Source organism: Palaemon carinicauda, chromosome 20, assembly GCF_036898095.1.
Source record: "Palaemon carinicauda isolate YSFRI2023 chromosome 20, ASM3689809v2, whole genome shotgun sequence".
Classification (NCBI taxonomy): Eukaryota; Metazoa; Arthropoda; class Malacostraca; order Decapoda; family Palaemonidae; genus Palaemon; species Palaemon carinicauda.
Window position 1 is genome coordinate 94,936,398 of NC_090744.1, and position 25,327 is coordinate 94,961,724.

The window sequence follows — 25,327 nt, forward strand, 5'->3', positions numbered from 1 at the left end:
AACACATGAACCCCTAATGAGGACACAATGCTTAAGGATTTTGACAGGTCTATTTGAAATGCAGATTTTGAAATCCTGTGCTAAGGACGATGAGGATGTAAAACGTGTTTTTCAAAACACCACTCAGCATGCTGAAAACCACCCTGGCTTGTTGGATAAATTATTAAGCAAAACCACATTTTCACTATCCAAGCAGAATGTGACTGGCCCCTGTCCTTCATTTGCATCCACAGCACTTTAAATTTCCTAGGAAAATTCAGAGTCAATGGGAGCTGTTACTAGGGAAGTTTCGCCATAAATTGAAATTGTGTACAGTGATTCTGATGCTAAATAGGCCTTAATAGTTTTGACTTTTTCCTCCATGTAATATGGATCCCTGGTGACTAATAAAAGCATCTCCACCCACAGTTCACCTGAAACCATAAGAATAATTATAACATTTCTGGAAGTGTCAACAGTTTAGAAGTGGTGAAATTCTCTTAGGTACCCTGTAAACCATCAAAATGTTTGGGTAAAAGGAAAATTTAATTCAGGATGTAACTATCACAAAACTAATAGTTTACAATATCTTACTGGTTCCTCATCATTTATGTTGAATACAGTACTGTTACATAATTTACACTATATATTTGTTCCTAGTGATGAAAGTATATCATTAGGAAGGGAAAGCATGTACTACAGGCATACCAACACAGAGTTCAAAGTGGTGAAGTGAGGAACTCCTAAAAAGAAAGGAGTAAATTGGATTTATATAATTTGGGGCACTTGAATCAGTGCTGCGGCCAGGTAGCCCATATACTACCAACTGAGGAGGAAGGAAGCTTGGATGCTTATCTCTACAAAGATGAAACCATAATACACTAATTATAAAACATCAAAACAGTTTATTAGAAAGCCAGTATATGATGAAATGACCATATAAAAGCCTTTAGGAATGGTAAGTTCATTGCAGAAAAAGGAGAAAAACAATGACCTGGACTTGATAGGGAGTTCAGGAAGATAGAGTACAGGGCAGAGAAATAGAAAGAATGAATTTAACATTTTATACAATTAAAAAGCTGTTGTGAAAATGTGTAAATGGAGTTATAGTAATGAGTCAAAAACTTATTTCAAGGAAAAGTAGTGTGTGAACACCAACCCTCAACAAAACACTAAGCATAAAAAAACATTAATTCTTGAAAAAATACAATGCAAACTCATATTTTCTTTTGGGGTTATTTAAGCCATCCTTTTCTTGTCAAAAAGAAATAAATGCCTATCATCATTATGCAATAAAGTAAGTATGTACTAGTGCAAAAGAACAAATTTTAGCCTAAAAATAAATTAATGAATAATTGTAACAATGAGCTATATAGCATGAAGAATTTATAAAAAAAAAATTAATACAATGTAACCTATGAATACACAGAAGAAAAAAAGTAATTAGTGCACAGATCCATCATGTCTTTAAAAAGGTTCAGTAAAACGTGTAAACACCCAGAAAACATAAAATATACAATGAATCTTAACCATGCGGTTGCTATATCATGAATGAACAAATGATAATTATGATGTTCACAATCATTAGGTAATAATAATGATAGAATGTATGCTATTTAGCTAGAATGGCAGAATAATGAACAGATGCAAAAATTAATGGAATTTCCTAAGCTGCTTTCCAGAATAGCTCTGAATTGTAGAACAACTATGAACTACATAGAGTGGCAAGTTTCTGAAGTAGCTCGCCTTCACTCTTCAACTCTCATCTTAATTCAAATGATAGCTTTCATGAATTTGGAAGATCTTACTTTATGTAAGCTGATGTACTGCACGTAAAGTTTTGGTTTTAGCCTAATAATGCATTATGCAGTTGTCTATTATAAAAATCCTATATGGTCTATCATCAAAATACACTGGAGTCTATCATATACTACTATGCATAAAAAGAGCTAAAACTTATCGTTACCTCATTCGCATCCACAAATTGTGCAATATCTACATATTGTTGGATAACAAAACAGTAATTTTCATTGGACATAATACAAGATTTCTATCAAAACAGTACAGTTAAGAATTCCACTATTGTTAAAACAATTTGTTTCAAGAAATTCTGTATAACTTACATGAAAGCGACCATACCCCCCCAAAAAAAAAACAATTTAACTTGACACCACGTGTGCTACAAAAGACTTCTATAAGACAACCTAGTTATATACATTTGATTATCAACAGACAGAATGTGTTTGTCAATACATCCTACTCTTGCGGTACACAGCTGGGTACTTCTGGTTGTGGAAGACATCCTGAGCTTGATGTTTGGCTTCCAGCACGAAGAAGAATAGGATGATTGGTAGTAATGAGAAAATTTGCACTCAGAAGGAGAGGATACTTTACTTCTGGATCTAGCACCATTATCCGGACCTAAATACAATAATTCTTTAGTTAAAAATGATATTTTGATTATAAAATAAATTTTTGAATATACTTACCCGGTGAATATATAATAGCTGACGTCTCCGACGGCTCGACAGAATTCAAAAACTCGCGAGCGATCGCCATGAAGGTAGCGGGTGTGCCCACCAGCGCCGACTATCGGCCAGATACCGCATATACATGTAAACAGCTCCAGTTCTTCTCATCCCGCTGGGTCTCTATCGGGGAGGAAGGGGGGGCCTTTAATTTATATATTCACCGGGTAAGTATATTCAAAAATTTATTTTATAATCAAAATATCATTTTTAAATATTAAACTTAGCCGGTGAATATATAATAGCTGATTCACACCCATGGTGGTGGGTAGAGACCAGTATTAATACAGTTTACGGCGTATATGCTTAGAGTTTTTGACAGTTATATCATAACCAAACCCAAATAAATATAGGTACCTGGTAAGGAAGCTGACTCTAACGATTACTCTGCCTTGTTAGTCCGCTTTCCTCACGAAGCCCAGCCATCCTCTTAGGATGCTGAAAGACTCCCAGGAGCTGAAGTATCTAGGGCGACAACCCATACAACAGGACCTCATCAAAACCCTTAATCTGGGCGCTCTCAAGAAATGACATTTGACCACCCGCCAAATCAAAAAGGATGCGAAAGGCTTCTTAGCCTTCCGTACAACCCAATTAAAAACATTTCAAGAGAAGATTAAAAGGATATTGGAATTAAGGGAATGTAGTGGTAGAACCCTTACCCACTACTGCACTCGCTGTAACGAATGGACCCAGTGTGTAGCAGTCCTCATAAAGAGTCTGGACATCTTTTAAGTAAAATGACGCGAATACCGACTTGCTTCTCCAAACGGTCGCATCCATAATACTTTGCAGAGATCTGTTTTGCTTAAAGGCCACAGAAGTTGTTATAGCTCTTACTTCGTGCGTCTTAACCTTAAGCAAGCAACGATCTTTTTCACTCAAGTGAGAATGAGCCTCTCGGATTAAAAATCTAATAAAATATGACAAAGCATTCTTTGACATAGGCAATGAAGGCTTCTTAACTGAGCACCACAAAGCCTTAGATCCACCTCGTAAGGATTTAGTCCGAGCTAAATAAAACTTCAGAGCTCTAACTGGACACAGCACTCTTTCAAGCTCGTTGCCTACGATCTCTGACAGGCAAGGTATATCAAATGACTTAGGCCAAGGACGAGAAGGCAGTTCATTTTTGGCCAAGAAAACCAAGCTGAAGTGAACATGTGGCTTTATCTGTAGAAAAGCCGATGTTCCTACTGAAGGCATGGATCTCACTGACCCTTTTAGCCGAAGCCAAGCACACTAAGAAAAGCGTCTTGAGGGTGAGATCCTTCAGGGAGGCTGAATGTAATGGCTCAAACCTGTCGGACATTAGGAACCTTAGGACCACGTCTAAGTTCCATCCAGGAGTTGCCATACGACGCTCCCTAGAGGTCTCGAAGGACTTAAGGAGATCTTGGAGATCTTGATTATTGGACAGATCTAAGCCTCTATGTCTGAACACAGACGCCAACATGCTCCTGTAGCCCTTAATAGTGGGCGCTGAGAGGGAGTGAACATTTCTCAGATGTAGGAGAAAGTCTGCAATTTGGGCTACAGAGGTACTGGAAGAGGAAATGGATGATGACTTGCACCAGTCTCTAAAGACTTCCCACTTCGACTGATAGACCTTGATGGTAGATGCTCTCCTAGCTCTCGCAATCGTTCTGGCTGCCTCCTTCGAAAATCCTCTAGCTCTTGAGAGTCTTTCGATAGTCTGAAGGCAGTCAGACGAAGCGCGGGGAGGCTTTGATGAAGACTCCTTACGTGGCTGCCGTAAGAGATCCATCCTTAAAGGTAGACTCCTTGGAACGTCTACCAGCCATTGAAGTACCTCTGTTACTCACTCTCTCGCGGGCCAGAGTGGAGCAACCAATGTCAACCTGGTCCCTTCGTGAGAGGTGAACTTCTGCAGCACCTTGTCTAGGATCTTGAAAGGTGGAAAGGCATAAACGTCCAGGTGAGACCAGTCCAGCAGGAAAGCGTCTATGTGAGCTGCCTCTGGATCTGGAACTGGAAAGCAGTAAGTCGAGAGCCTCTTTGTCAGAGAGAGTAGCAAAAAGATCTATGGTGGGTAGACCCCATGTCATCCATAGCTTCTCGCATACAGTCTTATGCAACGTCCACTCCATGGAGAAGACTTGTCCTCTTCTGCTGAGGCCGTCCACCAAGACATTCATTTCTGCACAAATCTCGCCAAAGGAGAGATGTTACTGCCTTAAAAGGAGTTCCTTCTGATCCGTGGATCAAAGAACCGAGCCTTCCAGACTGTCCAGTGGAGCTCCCTAACCCAAATCCGCTGCATCTGAAAACAACACATGGTTTGGGTTCTTGATCGCAAGAGAAAGACCTTCTCGAAGTCTGATGTTGCTGTCCCACCAAGTCAGACATGTCTAGACTGAGTTGGAGATTGGGAAAGAGATACTCACTAAGCCCTTCTCCTTGTTCCAATGTTTAGGTGAAATAGGAAAGGGCATAGGTTGAGTCTCCCCAGAGAGATAAACTACTCCAGCGATGAAAGAGTTCCCACGAGGCTAGTTCAAACTCTTACAGAGCAACTGTTTTTCTCTTGCAAGTGAAGGACTTTTAACAGAGCGTGTTCCATTCTTGCGGGAGACGAAAAGGGTAAAAAAATCAGACACTGTATCTCCATTCCCAAAAAAAGAATAGTCTGGGATGGGATACTGTAAGTTACGACTTCTCTACGTTCACTATGAGACCTAGCTCCTTGGTTAGGTCTAATGTCCATTAGAGGCTCTCCAGACAGCGATATAATGACGAACGCCCTGATTAGCCAGTCGTCAAAATAAAGGGAGGCTCTGAATCCTCAAAAAATGTAGAAAGCTTGCTACATTTTGCAATGGCCTTGTAAAAACAAGAAGAGAGGGAATGAGGTTGGAGTACAGTGCTCGACAGTGGTACATTACTTTCACGTCCACAAACCTCAGGTGTAGTTGAAAGTTTGGATGAATCGGGATGTGGAAGTATGCATCCTGAAGGTCGAGAGAGACCATCCAGTCGCCTTCCATTAATGCTGTCAAGACAGCTAGGTAGACTTCATTGTGAAGTTTGTCTTGACAATGAACACATTGAGCGCACTTGCATCTTACGTACTCCTGCAGTGAACGTGGCTGCCAGATCATTGGAGCCATCCCTGATAGTCTTGTTCCTGCAGAGAACGTGGCTGTCAGATCATTGGAGCCATCCCTGATAGCCTTGTTTATGCATGACATAATTGTACAGCAAAACTTCAAACGCTCGAAAAAAAAACTCCTAACAGGAGATGGTCTAGCTCTGAAGCCGACCATAAAATCTTGGAGCGTCTCATGGCCAGGCTCCAGGGAGAGTCTATGAGGCTTGAGAAGTCTATCTGGGCAGAGGCAGGAACTCCCAAGCCGAGAACTTCTCCCGTGTCATACCAGACGCTCGCTCTATAAGCCAGTTTAAAAGGAGGGAAAGCAAAGGCTGTCTCCCCCAAACTCCTCCTGGTGATCAACCAGTCGCCTAGCAAACGTAAAGCTCTCTTAGAAGAGCGAGAGAGCACTAGCTTAGAAAACAACGGCTTCGAAGTAGCTAGGCCTAGTGTAAACTCTGACGTTTAGGCGAACGAGGAGCAGCAGTTACAAAATGATCCGGACAAAGATCCTTAAAAATCAGCATGATTTATTTAAAGTCCATAGAGGGCTGAGCAGCTTTAGGCTCCTCTCCGTCTGACAGAGTCCCCAAGGGAATATCAGTAGGAGGGGGATCAGCAACTTCCTCATCTGAAGGAACCTCGTCTGACAATTGCCGAGTCTCAAGCAAGGGAGAGACCTGCCGTGGTGGCAATGCTTGACAAGCAGAGTCCACACGCAAAGGAGCATCAGTAGCAGTCAAGGAGGCTACGTCATGTAACTGCTTAAAGGACTGACCAACAACAACAACAGGTGCGGGAGGACGCTCGACGTCAAGTCGAGACTGCCTTGACTGCCTAGATAGAGTAGTTAAAACAACTCTTGACTGCGGTGCTTGACGTTCAACGTCAAAACAAGGCAACTGTAGCTGGTTGGCGAGCGTCCTGAACGTCAACACGAGACTGCGGCAGCGGCTGAACGTCAACACGAGGCTGCGGCAGCGGCTGAAAGTCAACACGGGACTGCAGCGAGTAAGGATCCAAGTCACGTGACTGACGTGACAAACTACCGACATCACGTTTCATAACGTCAAACGGACGAGTAAATGCTCATTTGGGCGGCTGACGGCCAGAGTCTCGTTTAGTGTAACGGCGACTCGAAAGCGAAGGTTTATCGTGAACCTGCTCAACGTCATACTTCTCCATAAGGGAGGCAAGCTTAGTCTGCATGTCCTGCAGGACAACCCATTTAGGATCAACAGGAGTCGGGACGGGCCGAGACGACGGTAACGTCTGTGTTGGCAAAACATTGCCTTTACCGCGACCCTCGGACCCCGTGTTACGCTTGCGTTTAATAGGCGAATCGTCTTCCAACGACTGCAAAGGGTCAGAGCTGTCCCCATGGCTACAGCCAGGACGCTGGACCTGTCCTGAATGGACTGACTTCCGCTTTAAGGGTCTAGAAACTTTGCTCCAAGATTTCTTTTGGGAGAAGCCTTGGGATGACGAGGAGAAAAACAGCCTCGCTCGTCTTATGGTAGGGGCGATCTTGCTAGACACGCCCGATACCATAGAGGGAACGTTTGTTCGTTGGTTAAAGCCTCTCGTCCCCATAAGTCCTACGACATTACTTCTCCCTGGAGCATGGGAGCCTGAAAGAGGTATCGGACTAGGTGAACGACAAGCACGAACAGACGAACCCTCGATCGCAACACTAAAAAACACTTTGCGCAATTATCACTTTATCACTACGATTTTGTTTTTGCACTTACTTCACTGAAATCGAATTTTTCAATAATTTCAAATTAGGCATGAATAAAAACTGATTTCTACCTGAAGCACGCAATTCTCCCCTACATCAAAAGGTTTAATTGCGAAATAAGTCGTATAATGTAAGCACATTAATACAAGCAAAAAAAAACAGTAAACATATATATCGAATAAAACGGAAATATATAAAGTTAAAAGGATCAGTGACTGGGGAGGAGACTAAACACTAGTTCATTAAAAACTACGTTTTCAATCTCTCACCGTACAGTGCCTTGGGACGAGAATAAAAACTAAAAACGTTTTATCCTTTCTCCCCGTACAGAGACTTGGGACGAGAGCAAAAAAAAAAACTGACTCGAGAACAACATTACTCGCTTGGGACGAGAATAAAGATCGGAACGTTCTCTCTTCCTCTCTCTCTCTCCGTCTCTCTCTCTCTCTCTCTCTTGATTTCACACAGAAGAGAAAAGCCCACTTACCCTTCGTCAATAAACAGGTTATTTGACCAAAGGAAAAAACTTAAAGAACTAAGAAATTGAAAATTAACAAGTTCCTTTAAATTAGTATTAAAACATTTCAGTTTGAAAGAAGAATGAACAAAACGTCAAAATCGATTTACTCTTTCTGCAAAGTGAAACCGTGATTCTCTCTTTCTCTATCGTAACGATAGAGCGCAAACTGCGTAGCATAAATAAACCAATTGTTAGTTCATCTTTGAAACAGCACGAAGACTATTCAAAGAAAATCTTTCATAAAATATTTACTAAAAAATATTCATTTAATAACTCTTACAGAGAAAATGATTTAAACTTAACGAAAATAAAAGTTGAATGGGCTCAACGTTGTTTAACTTCGGTTTCCAAGTTAGGACCGCCTACTCTCGGATTAGGGGAGGAATAGGTAAGGCCGTATATAAACAAATCATTAAAATTTATCTTGATGTTTAGTATAAGTGGAAAGCTAATCGAAGAGGCCTAATAAAGGCGGGTGAGATATAAAATATATAGAGGAAAATCTATAATTAACAACAACAATTTATAATGTGATAAGATAATTGCTAAAAGCCTAAAACACACTTCCGTACACTAAGGGAAGGGTCGGCCATTTTTACTCTATGGAAAAAAAACCAGAGATAAAAGCAAGGGCAAAAACACTTTTACTCTCCTTTCAAAAGCATTTCTTTTGAGGATAATATTGAATAATCCAACACGGCGAAAGCAATAAAACCAAAACCAAGTACTTCACCAATTCGGTAGAAAACTCGAGGTCATAATAGCGAGTGGAATCGACTTGTCGATGAAACCGACAGAGAAGAACTGGAGCTGTTTACATGTATATGCGGTATCTGGCCGATAGTCGGCGCTGGTGGGCACACCCGCTACCTTCATGGCGATCGCTTGCGAGTTTTTGAATTCTGTCGAGCCGTCGGAGACGTCAGCTATTATATATTCACCGGCTAAGTTTAATATTTAAAAAAGATGTCCTCCAATATAAATTAGAGATCGTACAGATTTTTCCAATGTTTATGAGGCAGTACAGTAATATTCAAATTAGATGATTCCTTAACTTAATGCATTGACAGTTCGTGGAAATCTTTCACCCGGAGACTAACTTGATTAATTGTTTATTGGAGATAACCCTTTTTATATCACTCCCTATCTCTAGCTGTAAAGATTGTTTCATTTACGCGTCTTATTAATTAATTTTCAAGAAGGTCAGCATCTGTTTCGTGGCGTATGTTCCTTTTCTTAACAAAAATCTTGGCTTGGAAACTGTGACATATTTTAACTGATATGAAATAATTATTAAAGGTAATTCAATATAGAGGGAGCAAAAGTTAAGAAACAATCTTCTCCAATATTAAAATGGTGTAAATGTCACTATCATTAAAATGATCATTAAATTTTTCACATCTATACTCGCCTGATGTTCATATTGCTTTCATCTCTGAAGCTTGGAATGTTGATGCTACTCCTTAAAATTAAGAAATTTTCCCATTTTATTTCCTTCCAATACACTAATACCTCTAGTAAAGAATGTCAGATAGATTCTTCAGTCTCAGAGTTGAAATAATTTCCTATCCTCTTGATGCCACTAATATGTGGGGAGGCTGCACATGAATAGCAGGGGCAAGGGACAGTGACATTGCTTTATCGAGCAGGACAATGCCCGAGAGACTAACCATGTACACACATATGATCAGTGCCCAAGCCCCCTTTCCACCCAAGCTAGGACTAAGGAGGGGCAGGCAATGGGTGCTGATGAATGGCAGTTAGATCTAAAGGCACCAAGAAACACCCCAATCGTTAGCTCACAAGCATGGTGAGGTTACAGCAACCAAGGAAACTAATGAGTTTGAGTGGGAATCAAACCCCAGTCTGGCGTTCACCAGTCGGGAACGTTACCACAACGGCCACCACAACCCTTCTGAGATGTTGTATAGAATTCCATTCAGTAAGGTCCACCTCACTTGGATTCAGAGAATGATTGAAAATTGTTTGTCTGAACAGATTGATTGGATGACAACCTCATCATGCTTTGATAACGGACCACAAAATTATGTACATATCTTCTCTGGCCAAAATGTAGTTATCAGTGCAATTTTGCTCTTTACCAAATTTTTTATGTATCTATCACCTACCAAATCATGTCAAGTGGAAAGGTGTAAAAATCCAGGTTTAACCTATCTTGACACAGGGGTGAACAAAACAGAGCTATATTTTGGTTCAGTGAGGTTCTAAACATGTCTGTGTTGGGCTGACCCTATAGGCAGAAGCAGCCTTCATGAGAAGAGGAAAAAGACCTGTTCTTGTCAAATATTTTTTTCCCTTATCCTGAATAGGAATTGAATTTTGCCTTCCTTTATTTCCCGATATATGTCAATGCTTTCTTGTTGCCTGAGAATATTACAATGGTCATTACTACCACTATTATTATTATTATTACTATCCAAGCTACAACCCTAGTTGGAAAAGCAAGATGCTATAAGCCCAGGGGCTCCAATAGGGAAAAATAGCCCAGTGAGGAAAGGAAAAAAGGAAATAAATAAATGAAGAGAACAAATTAACAATAAATCATTCTAAAAAAGTAACGTCAAAACAGATATGTCATAATATATATAAACTTTTAACAACGTCAAAAACAAATACGTCATATATAAACTATAAAAAGCCTCATGTCCGCCTGGTCAACAAAAAAGCATTTGCTCCAACTTTGAACTTTTGAAGTTCCACTGATTCAACTACCCGATTAGGAAGATCATTCCACAACTTGGTAACAGCAGGAATAAAACTTCTAGAGTACTGCGTAGTATTGAGCCTTATGATGGAGAAGGCCTGGCTATTAGAATTAACTACCTGCCTAGTAATACGAACAGGATAGAATTGTCCAGGGAGATCTGAATGTAAAGGATGGTCAGAATTATGAAAAATCTTATGCAACATGCATAATGAACTAATTGAACAATGGTGCCAGAGATTAATATCTAGATCAGGAATAAGAAATTTAATAGACCGTAAGTTTCTGTCCAACAAATTAAGATGAGAATCAGCAGCTGAAGACCAGACAGGAGAACAATACTCAAAACAAGGTAGAATGAAAGAATTAAAACACTTCTTCAGAATAGATTGATCACCGAAAATCTTAAAAGACTTTCTCAATAAGCCAATTTTTCGTGCAATTGAAGAAGAAACAGACCTTAAATGTTTCTCAAAAGTAAATTTGCTGTCGAGAATCACACCTAAAATTTTGAAAGAGTCAGACAAATTTAAAGAAACATTATCAATACTGAGATCCGGATGTTGAGGAGCCACCATCCTTGACCTACTTACAATCATACTTTGAGTTTTGTTAGGATTCAACTTCATACCCTATAATTTGCACCATGCACTAATTTTAGCTAAATCTCTATTAAGGGATTCACCAACCACCGATCTACATTCAGGAGATAGAATTGATGCAAAGAGAGTAGCATCATCTGCATATGCAACAAGCTTGTTTTCTAGGCCAAACCACATGTTATGTGTATATAGTATGAAAAGTAATGGGCCAAGAACACTACCCTGTGGAACACCGGATATCACATTCCTATACTCACTATGGTGCCCGTCAACAACAACTCTTTGAGATCTATTACTTAAAAAATCAATAATAATGCTAAGAAACAACCTACCCACTCCCAACTGTTTCAGTTTGAAAACAAGGGCCTCATGATTAACACGGTCAAAGGCAGCACTAAAATCAAGGCCAATCATACGAACTTCCCGACCACAATCAAGGGATTTCTGTACAGCATTGGAGATTGTAAGAAGGGCATCACATGCTCCAAGGCCTTTACGAAAACCAAATTGCAAACTGGGGAGTAGATGATTACCTTCAGCAAACCTATTAAGACGTTTTGCCGGAAGACGTTCAAAACCTTTAGATTAAAAACTTTAGATAATATGGGAGTTATGGAAATTGGGCGGTAATCAGTGGGACTTGAGCTACCACAAACACATTTACATAGAGGAGTAACATTACCAATTCTCCAACAAGTGCTAAAAGCTCCTCTTCTTGCTAACTTGCGCAAAATAACAGATAACTTTGGAGCTAAGAAATCTGCTGTCTTTATAAAAAAACAAAGGAAAAATACCATTTGGGTCTACACCTCCATAAGCATCAAGGTCCATCAACAGAGCTTTAATCTCACGAGATTGAAAAGCTAAACTAGTTTAGCCTCAGGAAAACAGGAATGAGGAAGTTCAAGTTCTTCATTACTCTGTTTACTGTCAAAAACATCAGCCAAAAGGGTTGCCTTTTCCTTTGGACAGTGAGTGACTGAGCCATCAGGTTTAAGTAAAGGAGGAACTGTTGCATCTACACCAAAGAGTGCAATTTTAAGAGTAGACCACCATTTATGTTCCTGAGTTGTACCAGAAAGAGTTTCTTTTATGGTTAAATTGTACTCCTTTCCAGTTGAGGCATAAACTCTCTGAGAAAAAGCTTGAAGCCGAGTGTTTCCTTAACCTGAGGGGCTTTGAATATTGCTATATGTTGCCATCAACTGACATGAAGAGTTCATTCCCGCAATTTCATTGTTTAGAACTTTTCCTATCCTTCTTGGGAAGCCTTATGAGACTATGCTCTGTCCCTACCAAGAAAAAATCGAACATTCTTGATACGATGGATACAACCCTGAATCTGAGGACAATCATGGATTAGGTCCTTAGTCCCTGCAATGCTGACCAGCCTCTGGTTTCACCTGGTTTGCCTCCAGTTGCCCTATTTCTCTTGAAAAATATCCTAAGGACCAGGGATTTGGGACTCTACCTAAGCAAAAGGAGATCCTAACTAGGTAAATACCCAGTGGAACCCGTGAGCTAAACAAATCCTTTTACGTTCACAAAAGGAGATATGGCACTTTCTCTCAAACCTGCTGCTTATAAACCCTTATCCAGGGCAGAATGAATCCACTGGAAGCAGAAAGTGCAATTTACAGGGTAAAAATCCCTGCTCCAACAAGCACAAAAGTTACTTAACTAGCAACAATATAATGCACTAGTTATGGTTAACTGGATTATTATACATCAGCTTTAGCTACATTTAGCCTTGATTTCCTTCATATATAATATAATATTCACAATTGGATAATTAATTTATTAGTATCGCAAAGTAGAAGAAAAGTCTATATCTCTTCCCCAAAAATATGTTCATATATTCACAGACAATGCCATGTAAGAGAAAATACTAAAAAAAAAAAAAAGAAGCTGATGTAAATTTTTACTGTATTCAATTTTCCATTATTATCTCTCCTACTGATATAAGGCACAAGATATAAAACTACCATGTAAAGGCTTTGGGAATTAATTAATTCACACTCCTGCCCAACCTAACTGAGGTTAGACAGTTCGACAAAAATTTTGTAATTACATATAAAACAATAAAATTTAGCCTACATGGGTATAGTACCCATTGACCAAGATGTTTTTGGCAGGTAACTACTGAAAGCTACCAAAATAATAGCCATGGAGTGACTATCAATAGAGTAAACACACTTATATTACACTAGCATATGCGAAAAACATTAGGCTATGCTCGTCTAAACATTTAAAAGGCGTTGACAACTTGAGCTGGACTCAAAAAACATATAAAATCATGACCCTCCAAAGCTGACATAAAAGACTGGCAATCGTGTAATTTACAATGCTATGTTAGCCGAAAGTTTTATGGTAAGGAATCAAACTCACAAAAGTAATACAGTAATTAAAATGAAAGGGGGTAAAAATCATAAAATTGTAAGAAGTGACAGGCAACAAAAACTTAAACACCTCTGTGCTGTAAAAAATAAAATGGGAGTGAATGGCTTTAAACACTACTGTATGAAGCAGTCATATAAACAGACATAACAAACACTGATACTAAGAAGTGTGGATAACTAAATCATAACTTGATATTTGTATCTTAACAGTACAGTATATGAAGACTAATCACTTCCCTGAGCTGAATAGGATACAAGTAGCTTTGTCTTCAGTATTAGTATTGGTTCTCAGTATTGTCATGTCTCTGGCTGCCAGATGATTTCAGCATAAAGGTGCTGAGACAGGGTCAGTAGCGAATGAATTTACGAGTCTCTCTTATGCACTCTGAGTCTGTGCTTTGTGTATTGGAATACTGGACCTAAAGTAAGGGAGACAATATTTCTTTGGTAATACATGTCATATTGGATTACATGTTCTAGCCTTTTACAAGAAAGTCCTAAGAGAACACTTTGTAAATTAATCCCAAAAACAGAATTCAAATACGGTAGTTAATAATACAGTACATAAGAAATAACAAAGGGAACCCTTTTGCTCGAGGGATATTTCCTTCATTTAGTAAATGAACCAAGTATAGGAATAGGTTGATACTCCATACTGATTGTATGACCATGAGTAAGATAAAGGATTTGTATATTACTAGGAAACACTGCCTTAAAAAAATGACATGGAACTCTTAACTCAGTTAAAAAGGCCAAAGGGGTATATTTTCTAGATAATTATCTACTGCAGCACTTAATAAACTGCAACATATATTCCCTAAAGTAACTAAAAGAAATATATAGCTTAATTGTGCAATACAAAATTTAATATAAAAAAAAAAAAAGACTTACCTCTTCATTTTTAGCGAGTGTTACAGACTGAACCCCAGAAGTTTTTGTGTAAATCACTTGTTTCTGGTCATTCAGAGATGCAACCGTAATTCTGGGAAAAAATTTGTAACAATAGACATTAATATCCCTTTTTTTTATTCCCTTGCTCACTTAGCAACTATAAAGATGTCAAGTGACAGCAATGAATTGTACTTACAAATATTGTTAACCTCTTTTGCCATAAACCAAATATCAACCGACTGCTTGCAGCAATATGCATCTAAGTTACAGTACTACAAACATTAAATATATTATCAAGATCTTACCACCAAGCTTATCAATTAGTAAAATGTGATCAGTTTTATCACAAACCCTTTTCTTATAATTAAGCCATTTTGTGCATAAAAAAAAATCCCTTAAACTTCAATGTCTCTTCAATGGTATTCATCCTATAGTTCTGAGCAAGAAAGAAAAATGGAAGTGCCTGAGACGAGAATGCTAAGATGGATGTGTGGTGTCACAAAAAAATATAAGATCCAGAATAAATTAATCATGGGGACAGTCAAAGTACTGTATTAAAGGTTTCAAAGAAAGCTCAGGAAAGAAGATTGAAATGGTTTGGTCATGTCACGAGGAAAAAAGACAAACAAGTATGTAAAAAGGTTATGAACATGGAGGTGGAGGGCAGAAGGAGGATGGGAAGGCCAAAGTTCAGGTGGAAAGATAAATAGGTGAATGGCTTGAAGGAAAAGGACAGAGAAATATGTAATAATCTTAGTATCCCAAGACAATAGCAAACCTTCAATCAGCCATATACTTGCAGTTAGAGCAAAGAACTTTAACCACTATCACTCTTCCCATTGTCATAATGTTCATTCTTTCTTTCTCCTTCATCTAAGTAGACTACAGTAATTCCAAAGGAAGTGTATCACCAGTGTATTTATTCAAGCGTAATTTTTCTCTTGAGTAAAGGATACAAGTTTTAGTATCAAAGCGCTGCAGTACTTGTTGTTAAGCTTAGATTCACCATTTCATTCCTTCCATTTAAATGCAAATTGGTAGGTATTTAAGCAAAAAGGTGGGCTGAATATTTTAAAAGGTTACTGAATGTTGAAGATGATAGGAAGGTAGATATAATTGCTGCTGTAGGTGTTAAGGTGCCAGTGATGGGAGATGAAAATGAAATAGAGATTGAATGAGAGGAAGTGAAGAAAGCACTACAATACATGAAACGACAGCAGGAAAAGCACCTAGTATGGATGGTGAGAAGGCTGAGATGTTAAAGGAAGGGGGTACGACTGTGCTGGAATGGTTGGTAAGATTTTTTAATATATTTTATGTTGTCAATGGTGAAAGAGATGTGCATGAGTGTTGTAATTCTAGGGGTATTAGTTTGTATAGTGTGTTTTGAAAAGTGTATGGTAGAGTGTTAATAAGATTAAGGATGAAATGGAGGATGCAATTTTAGAAGTACAGTACAGGGTGGCTTTAGAAGAGGTAGGGGAGGTATGGATCGGATTTTTATAGTTAGGCAGATATGCAAAAAATATTTAGCGAAGGGTAAGGAAGTATGTTTTGCATTTATGGATCAAGGGAAAGCTTATGATAGAGTTGATAGGGATGCTATGTGGAATGACATTAGGTTATACAGAATTGGAGGAAGGTTGTTGCAAGCAGCAAAAAGTTTATACTTAGGCAGTAAAGCATGTGTTAGGATAGGGAATGAAATGAGCGAGTGCTTCCCTGTGAGTGTGGGGCTGAGACAGGGATGTGTGATGTCATCATAGTTGTTAAATTTGTTTGTTGATGGAGCTGTAAGAGAGGTTTATGCTCCCAAGTGCTTGGTCGAGGATTGAAACTGACAGATGAGAGTGATCATGAGTGGGAGGTGAATCAATTGTTGTATACGAATGATACTGTATGAGTCGCAGACTCGGAGAAGCTTTGTCAATTTGTGATAAAAGTTTGGAATGGTGTGTGAGAGAAGGAAGTTACGAGTTAATGTGGATAAGAGTAAGGTTATCAGCTGCACAAAAAGGGAAGGTGGTGCTAGACTGAATGTCATGTTGAATGGAAAGTTACGTGAGGAAGTAGATCAGTATAAATACTTGGGTTCTGTTGTTACTGCAAAATGTAGAGTGGAAGCACATGTACATCAGAGAGGGAATGAAGGATGTAAAGTGTTGGAGGCAGTGAAGCAAAAGAGGGTTAAGGATGAATGTAAAGAGAGTTCTGTATGAAAAAGTAATTATATGATGTATGGATTGGATTGTGAGGAATGAAAGTGTAAGAGACAGAAATTGAATATGTTCAATATGAAATGTCTGAGGAGTATGGCTAATGTATCTTGGTTCGATAGAATAAGGAAGGAAATAGTAGGAATAAGGACAGATGTGGTTTGGCTATATAGAGAGGATGGAAAATGGTTGTCTGCTGAAGGTGATGAATGCAAGAGTTGATGGAAATGCAAGAGGAAGGCCAAAGTTTGGGTGGATGGATGGAGTGAAGAAACCCTAGATGACAGGAGGATAGATGTGAAAGTGATTGTGACGCAGTTCCGATAGGCCCTGCTACTGCTACCTTGGGTCACCTCTGAGGTAGCGGAAGAAGAGGAGTAAGCATATGAAGCTTCATTTGTGATGGAGAATGGTGGGCTGTGGTACCCTAGCAGTACCAACTAAACTTGGCCAAGTCCCTTATCAGGCAAGGAAGCACAGGGGAGATACTGTAATCCCTTTTTGTTTCTTTTTGGATGTCAGCTACCTCCCAAAATTAGGGAAAGTACCAAGGTAGATAGATAGAAAGATTTGAGTGGTAAGATGCTGATCATTCTGGAGTCAAACAGGAGCACCGAGAAAGAAAGGGTATAAATGTAGGAAAACCTGAACCAGATGGAAATCTAGCCAGAAACCAAAGGATGAGGAAAACTGGAGATAACTCACCTGGCACCAAACCACATAAAGCAAAGATCTAAGATAATGTACTGTAATTTTGAATATAAAATTTATTATATCTATAGTCACCTGATGTTCATATACATGCTCACCCTCCTCCCCACTGACTTATAAGTTTAAGAGGATAGGATATTAGCTATGAGTTCAAGGCTGATCAGGTAGGGAAGGCCAGACCTTACCTTGAGCTGCCATTACTCACTAGATGTTGTTTGGTGGGTAGGAAGCATGGTATCTTGAAGGGAAGAATGGAAAGTTAGTTTTTTTTAGGGGCACTGTCGCAGTTGAGTTGGCTTTGGGAACAAAGCAATATGGACATCAGGTGAGTATAGTAATGAAAATTTTTATTACTAAAATTCAATTGTATGAAAAGTTTAAAATTCACATTTTAATTTTATCATCGGTTGATGCTACTTCTTCATTAAAAACAAACAGTAAATGTCTTGAGTCTACATAAACTGAGCTCACTGTCCAAATGAAACATAATTTATGACAAAACATACTACAGTAAAGTTTATTAAAAAAAAATTCTAATAGAAATCTCTTCTATTTTACTGAAACCATAAAAATTCACATCACTCTATAAATAAAAAGGCATTAATCACAAACGCCTATTACCTTAGTATCAGATTTGCTACTATCTTGAACACCGGAGATTTAAAGTTCTGACCCGGGAACGGAAATTAGTGAAGCATATGCAAATGAAAAACTTTTAAACGGTCTACTCTAATTGTAAAACAAAACTTAATAAAGATGTACAGTGGCAAAATGTTACCTTAGTTCAAGTATGAAGTTGAAAGGGGTCAGTTATTAGCTGAACAGAGCTTAAAAGAGGAAATGTTAGCGAACAAACTTCCTTCAACCATAAAAACAAAATGCTTTCACAAAGATGAGTGCACTATCTTTGAGATACAAAGCAACTCCCAGAGAAGACAACCTAATTAATATTTAATTAAAACCCAGATAACACTCACTTTGTGGCAGGTATCATTACAAATAACAGCTACTAAAAGTTATAATAAAAAAGTTAACAAGTGGTTGATAATGAATATTACTTTTAACTCAAAATTAGCATTCAAAAAAATGATAAGTTACTTTATGTTTGGACCATCGTAAAACATAAATCTTTTGCAAACAACTGCAGCAGCTAAAAGGCATAAACATCACCAATTCTAGCAAGGTCAGAGACTGATAAGGTAAATAATAGCCAGTCCTTGCCTCAAGTTACAGTTAGTCACTAGCTGTTACATTGGTGAGTGGGAGGTGTGGCCTCTTCAAGGGAAGAACAGGAAATTTTGGGGTAATGTCATTGCTGAGTTGGCTTCAGGAAAAAAGCAATAGGAACATCAGGGGAGGTTCATAGAAATAAATGATGATGATGAATAAAGGGTTTGCAACTGTGTAAGAAACAAAACATAAACTTTTATTCCAGATGTACAAATGATATAATGAATGTCACATTTTACTTACAAATATACATTTTTCTTCTGGGCAACAAAAATTTAAGTTTCCTATCACATGTACTATATTACAGATGAAAACTTCTAAAGTAAGAATCATGATTCTTGGACCTCACCTGTACATAATGCTCCTTCTCCCAGGTTGAACAATACTGGCAATGTTTTCATTTCGGTGGTTTCGCTTCAGTCTTAGAGAAGCTCCATCATGGGTCATCACTAAATCAAGACCAAAGTTGTACCCTGTCCATCTCCAAATATGCTGTCCTGAACCTGCTAAAACTCTTCCACATCTAGTACATGTACGGTTGAATTCTTCCTCAGAGATGTCGCTTGGTCTGGTAATAAATGTCGGCTTTAAACAAAATATTTTTCAGTAATAAAATCTTATAACATAAAACAATAAAAACTTTAACAGCATTACTGAGGTAAATTTTAAAAAGACAACTGTACTGCACTATCCTATAATCAATGGAACACATATAACTTTCATCGATCTTATAAGCATGAAAAAAATACAATGTGGGAAAAATTACAAATTCTGTACAGTAGAATGAAGTAAGCCTTATATACGACAGGAAACACGATGAAATGTATTACATTGAAATAACAGCTTTTTATAATTGGAAATCTTTTCTAATCGTTAGACACCTTGTTGAAGTGGACAAACCAAGAGACAACTTCTATCCGCATTGCCGGGTAAAAAAATCCTCGACCTCCACTATAGTCCCGTTGGTTATCATACTGTCAATTTCTATATTTAACACAACAAACATTCCTGTGCCTTAAACAGCTTTCGGAGCAGTGTATTAAAGATAATGATAATGGGGTAGAGGAAATGGGACATGGCATCCATACTTGAATAAAAAATAAGCTCATAGGTATGTAAAAATAATTTTCTATAACAATGGATTTAATAGTAAGCCTTGCCTTTCCCACTACTCTAAAGAGGTGTGACAACAAGGTTATGGTCAGCACTCCATTTACGCTATCTTTCTAACAATTTTTTTTTCTTTTAATGAAACATAGACATCTACCCTAAAACTAAAAATATTCCTCTTTTCTTTCCTAGTGTAGTATTAAAATTATATGGCAGTGCATATCGATACTGTACTTGTCTGTGGGTGAGCCATATTTTCTCTGCCTTTCGGTTCTCTTGTAATAATGTGTACATCTTGTCATTCTATTCACACAACAGATTGTGATTTTAGTTTTATTGAGTTCTGTAGAAATTCATTATCAAATATAGATTAATAGGGGATGTGTTCTGGCTTTTCTATGTCTTCCTGTGTTGGTTTTTCAATTAATTTCTTACTGGGTGATTTATTCTGATCCTCATTCTCTTTTGTGCCTGTGCCAAGGATAAAGTGTGATTTAAATAACAGTTGTGAAGAACGTAGTTTCCTAACAGTTCCTCTTATGAAGTTATATGTTCAATCAATGACTCCCCCAGTAAAAGATTCCAGTAGTAAAGGAAAATTGTCTTTTAGTTTCAGGGAATCTCCAGAAAAGACTAGGCTAGTTGATTAACCCTTTTACCCCCAAAGGACGTACTGGTACGTTTCACAAAAGCCATCCCTTTATCCCAATGGACGTACCGGTACGTCCTTGCAAAAAAATGCTATAAAAATTTTTTTTTTCATATTTTTAATAATTTTTTGAGAAAATTCAGGCATTTTCCAAGAGAATGAGACCAACCTGACCTCTCTATGACAAAAATTAAGGCTTTTAGAGCAATTAAAAAAAAATAAACTGCAAAATGTGCTGGGAAAAAAATAACCCCCTGGGGGTTAAGGGTTGGAAATTTCCAAATAGCCCGGGGGTAAAAGGGTTAATATGAGAGTGAGGTTGCTAATGCCTCTCCAGCACATACCATGCTTGCGGGGGTTGATAGTAAAGAGCTTCAAAAACATTTTGCCATGTTAGTACAATCTAACGAGGCCAGTGAGCCTTCAAGCAAAGGTAGAGAACCGAGTGTAACCTGCCCTTTTTAATCCTAGTCTAACTCTTCAGGCTGAGCCTGATTTACCAGTCAGTAAGGGTTCTGTTGGTACACAGTGAATCATCAAGTTGATAGTCTTTCCTCAAGCCTCACTCCATCAAAAGTACTTCAGTTCCTTCCATTGTGGTATAGTACAGTCCTGAATTATGAGTGTTCAAATTGTGTGATTCCCCATTTATGCAGTCGCTAGTTTTCAAAAATAAATTTTCTGTATCTGCGATGATATTCGAAGTCTGCGAGTCAAGCACCACAAAACGTATCAAATCTTAGTGTCTTTTCAAGTATATTGGTAGCTCTAAGTACAGTGCCTGATAATAAATGTAACCAAACATTTTATTAACATAATTTCATAATAAATAGCCTATTTAAGGAAAAATTCCAAATCAATAATGAAATCAACTTTTAACTAAGCGAGTCTATCTGACAAAATGTACACAGAATTGTGGTTACGTCCCGGTAATCTTTATCTTTCTCCAACCTTTCGATAATTTTAATGGTTGTGGTAATGATGGTGTATTAAAGCATTATTTTGGTTTAGTACAATATATATAAAAGCTTTATTTTTCTCTGTGGGTGTTCAAGGTTTTCACACGTAGGCTGGGTTCGTTTATCAACATTGAATAGACTAACTTTCGGTAACAAGTCGGCAATATTTTCTGTCGTATTTTAAACAGTATAGATTAATTTCAATAAATTCTCTATATCTACAGGAAACTCACCCTCTGTCTTTTCCTTGATCAATTCTCAGCATATTATACCACTGATGCATGCTGGCAGGAGTAAGCCATGATGGAGGAAGGATGTGATCAGAATATAACATCTCAACATCCAAGTGGTGGTAAATGAGGTAAATTGTCCGTAGAGCCGAAAACACTTGCGCGAACTCTCTACCTTCCTCTTCTAGGAACCACCCTGGCACTGGAAAAAAAAACATAAGACATGTACAATACCTTTACAAAACTCAATTTACAGAGCTACCGTGCATAAATCCTAAATTCAATTAACTGATGAAAAACAAATATGTTATCTTATTTTCTTTGACTGTACACCATTTACAATCATTGTTTTTTATATGATACATACATACATATACCAAGGCACTTCCCCCAATTTGGGGGGGGGGGTAGCCGACATCAACAAATGAAACAAAACAAAAAAGGGGACCTCTACTCTCTACGTTCCTCCAGCCTAACAAAGTTTCTACAAAGGTAGTAAAGCATGTGTTAGGATAGGAAATGAAGTGAGTGATTGGTTTCCGGTGAGAGTGGGGCTGAGACAGGGATGTGTGATGTCACCGTGGTTGTTTAACTTGTGTATGTTGATGGAGTGGTGGGTGAGAGAGGTGAATGCTCGAGTGCTTGGACGAGGATTAAAACTGGTAGACGAGAATGACCATGAATGGGAGGTAGTTTATTGAAGTAATAGGAGCATGAACTTAGGAACAAGATTCCATAAATGAGTACATGCATAATAAAAAAGGAAAAAAAAGAATAAGGCAAGACTGAAATTGAACAAAAACTATCAATCATATCATATACAGTAACTGAGAACATAGCTGCTAAATAAAATAAATAAAAGATCATTGTTGTGACATTAAAAGACTTGGCTGCTGCTACCCAAGCTTTATTCAACTTGAACTTCAGTAGATTATTTCCTGAAACAACCATGAATATCATTAGCAATGACCTCATAATAAATGTACTGTAATACAAACTATATAAGATCCCCAAAGTAAATCTAATTAAACCAAATATATACAAAAGGAAATACAAAAGAGAATGGAATTACTTTGTACATTGCTCTGACTGTCCCTCATCAGGAAGGTAAACAAAGTATGAAAAGATCACCAAACAAATGGTTCGACAAGAGGTATGAAAGAGCAGAGACAAAACAATTTTATAACAAACACATTTTATGAAAAGTAATTTAGATTTTTTTCTAACTAAACAAATCTGAGTCCTTTCATAACATGACTTCACTAAACAGGGAATGGCCTTTTGGGCTCGCTTCACATGAGCAGATTTTTTCCACATGTTAGGATGTCAAAAAAGCTTGCTTTTATCATTATTATTACTATTACTATTATTATTATTATTATTATTATTATTATTATTATTATTATTACTACTATTACTTACTTACTTACTAAGCTACAACCCTAGTTGGAAAAGCAGGATGCTATAAGCCCAGGGGCCCCAACAAGGAAAATAGCCCAGTGAGGAAAGGAAACAAGGAAAAATAAAAATTTTTAAGAACAGTAACATCAAAATAAATATCTCCTATATAAACTATAAAAACTTAAACAAAACAAGAGGAAGTGAAATTAGATAGAATAGTGTGCTCAAGTGTACCCTCAAGCAAGAGAACTCTAACCCAAGACAGAGGAAGACCATGGTACAGAGGCTATGGCACTACCCAAGATTAGAGAACAATGGTTTGATTTTGGAGTGTCCTTCTCCTAGAAGAGCTGCTTACCATAGCTAAAGGGTCTCTTCTACCCTTACCAAGAGGAAAGTAGCCACTGAACTATTACAGTGCAGAATGGTTGTTTTCCACACGGTTCATCTGCATCAGTGCACAGAATACTTAGTCTGTTGGTGTTTGCGATTGAGGACATAAAGAAGAGAGTGGTCTTTGTGTAAATAATGAAAAGGGTGCTAAATGTGTCATGATCTTCAGTAAAATAAAATCATATTCATAGTGCACCTCTGCTATTACAGTGCATAATAATAATAGTAATAACAATAATAATAATAATAATCAGTATTTTAATATTGATAATAATATCAATAAGAATAATAAAGGGATTTTGACGTAGGAAAAATCTATTTCTGGGCGAGGGACCTGTGCCGCCCAGTGAATAAGCTCCTATTAGCACTTATTCTTAGGTAATTTACTGCTAAATATACCAGAGAAAAAATGTAAAGGAGTGCTAGGTTAACTAGCTCGCTCACCTATTGGTGTCGGTATAAAATTAGGCGTATAATCCAGAGGTCCCGCACTATTTAGATTCATCCACGACAAAGACCCCAATAGAGGAGAGCCGTTCAACCTCACTCGGCACCACCAACTCTGCATCCGCTCAGAACCCAACTCCTTAGCACCCAAAGTTTGGGGACTCCAAGGGAGAGGAGCTGGGAGGGTTCACTGGGCGGCACAGGTCCCTCGCCCAGAAATAGATTTTTCCTACGTCAAAATCCCTTTTCTGGGCTTGAACCTGTGCCGGCCAGTGAATATATACAAGAGAAATGTCACCAAACTTGCAAAATAAAGGAAAAACATAAACATAAGGAAAATACAAGTTACTTTAATCAGAGATGAGTGCCAAAAACAGCTATAAGGGTATCTTAAAAAGAATATAAATCCACTTGGTAGAACAATTGACAAAAAGGTAAGGTATAATAATGCCGTGAGTGATGATATATACAGATACTCAGAGGTCAAAAATTTACAAATATAGTAATAGTAATCAGGTGCGAAACCAACGAATACAAATAGGGTATAAATGAGGCAGGTAAGGGGGAGAGATAAAATGACAAAGAATTAACATGTGAGTTACCTGGGGGTAACTACGCTCCCTGCAGCTACTGTAGGAAATTTAAGGGCTTCCAAATGTTTAAGGTAGTGTTTCTTGAACACTGACGGTGATTTCCACCCTGTATACCTGGAAAGGTCCGTAAAATTCATGTGGTGAAAAAAGTTCACCGAAGTAGCAACCGCTCTGATATCATGTGCAAGAGGAAAAGAGTCAGGGCTAGCTTGTTTAATAAAATACAAAATTTGTTGCCTGATCCCTTTAATGGTAATGGTACCGCCTTGTTCTCTAACGAATAGAGGTCCCGAGGAGTTAGAGGAGGTCCGGGATAAATAAGACCTAAGAGTAGTAACAGGGCACAGAGACGGATCTTGTGTGAGGGGAACAATTTTCCAGGAGGACCATCTGTTCTGAGGGTCTTCGTTCTTAGCTAAAAAGAATTTGTTAGGTGAAAGAAGGACCTCTCCCGAAGGAAGGAACTCAATATGACCCGGGTCTCTTGACAAGGCTGCCAGTTCAGAAATTCTTGCCCCGGAAGCCAAGCTCACCAGGAAAAGTGTTTTCCTGAGAAGGGGAATGTAATCACAAGAACTGTTAATGGTATCAGAAGCCAATTTGAGTACATCATTAAGGAACCAGGTAACCGGGGTAGGACGAGTAACCGGTTTCAGTCTGGCACAGGCTTTCGGAATTGAAGCTAACAAAGAGTCGGTTAAGTCTATGTTAAAACCCACTAGGAAGATCTTTTTCAAAGCAGATTTAATAGTGGTGATAGTATTGGCTGCCAGACCTGATTCTAATAAAGTTCTAAAGAAAGTGACTGTAAGGTTCAAGTTCATACAGTGTACGTCTGAGTCTATCAAAAATTTAGCCAACTTTTTAACCGCAGAATCATATTGGCGGATG

The 25,327-nt window shown here is 38.2% G+C and overlaps 1 protein-coding gene across 1 annotated transcript in view; it reads right to left on the reverse strand.

Annotated features, from left to right (window-relative positions):
- Positions 1-372: 372 nt before the first annotated feature.
- gcl (germ cell-less) overlaps positions 373-25,327 on the reverse strand; it is a 151,970-nt gene continuing 127,015 nt past the window's right edge. Inside the window, exons 9-12 of the mRNA XM_068344079.1 lie at positions 21,606-21,804; positions 19,004-19,222; positions 14,498-14,588; positions 373-2,400 (exon numbers count right to left, since the gene is read on the reverse strand). Coding sequence (XP_068200180.1) covers positions 2,236-2,400; positions 14,498-14,588; positions 19,004-19,222; positions 21,606-21,804 — 674 coding nt within the window. The 3' untranslated portion in view covers positions 373-2,235. The remainder of the gene's footprint in view (positions 2,401-14,497; positions 14,589-19,003; positions 19,223-21,605; positions 21,805-25,327) is intronic.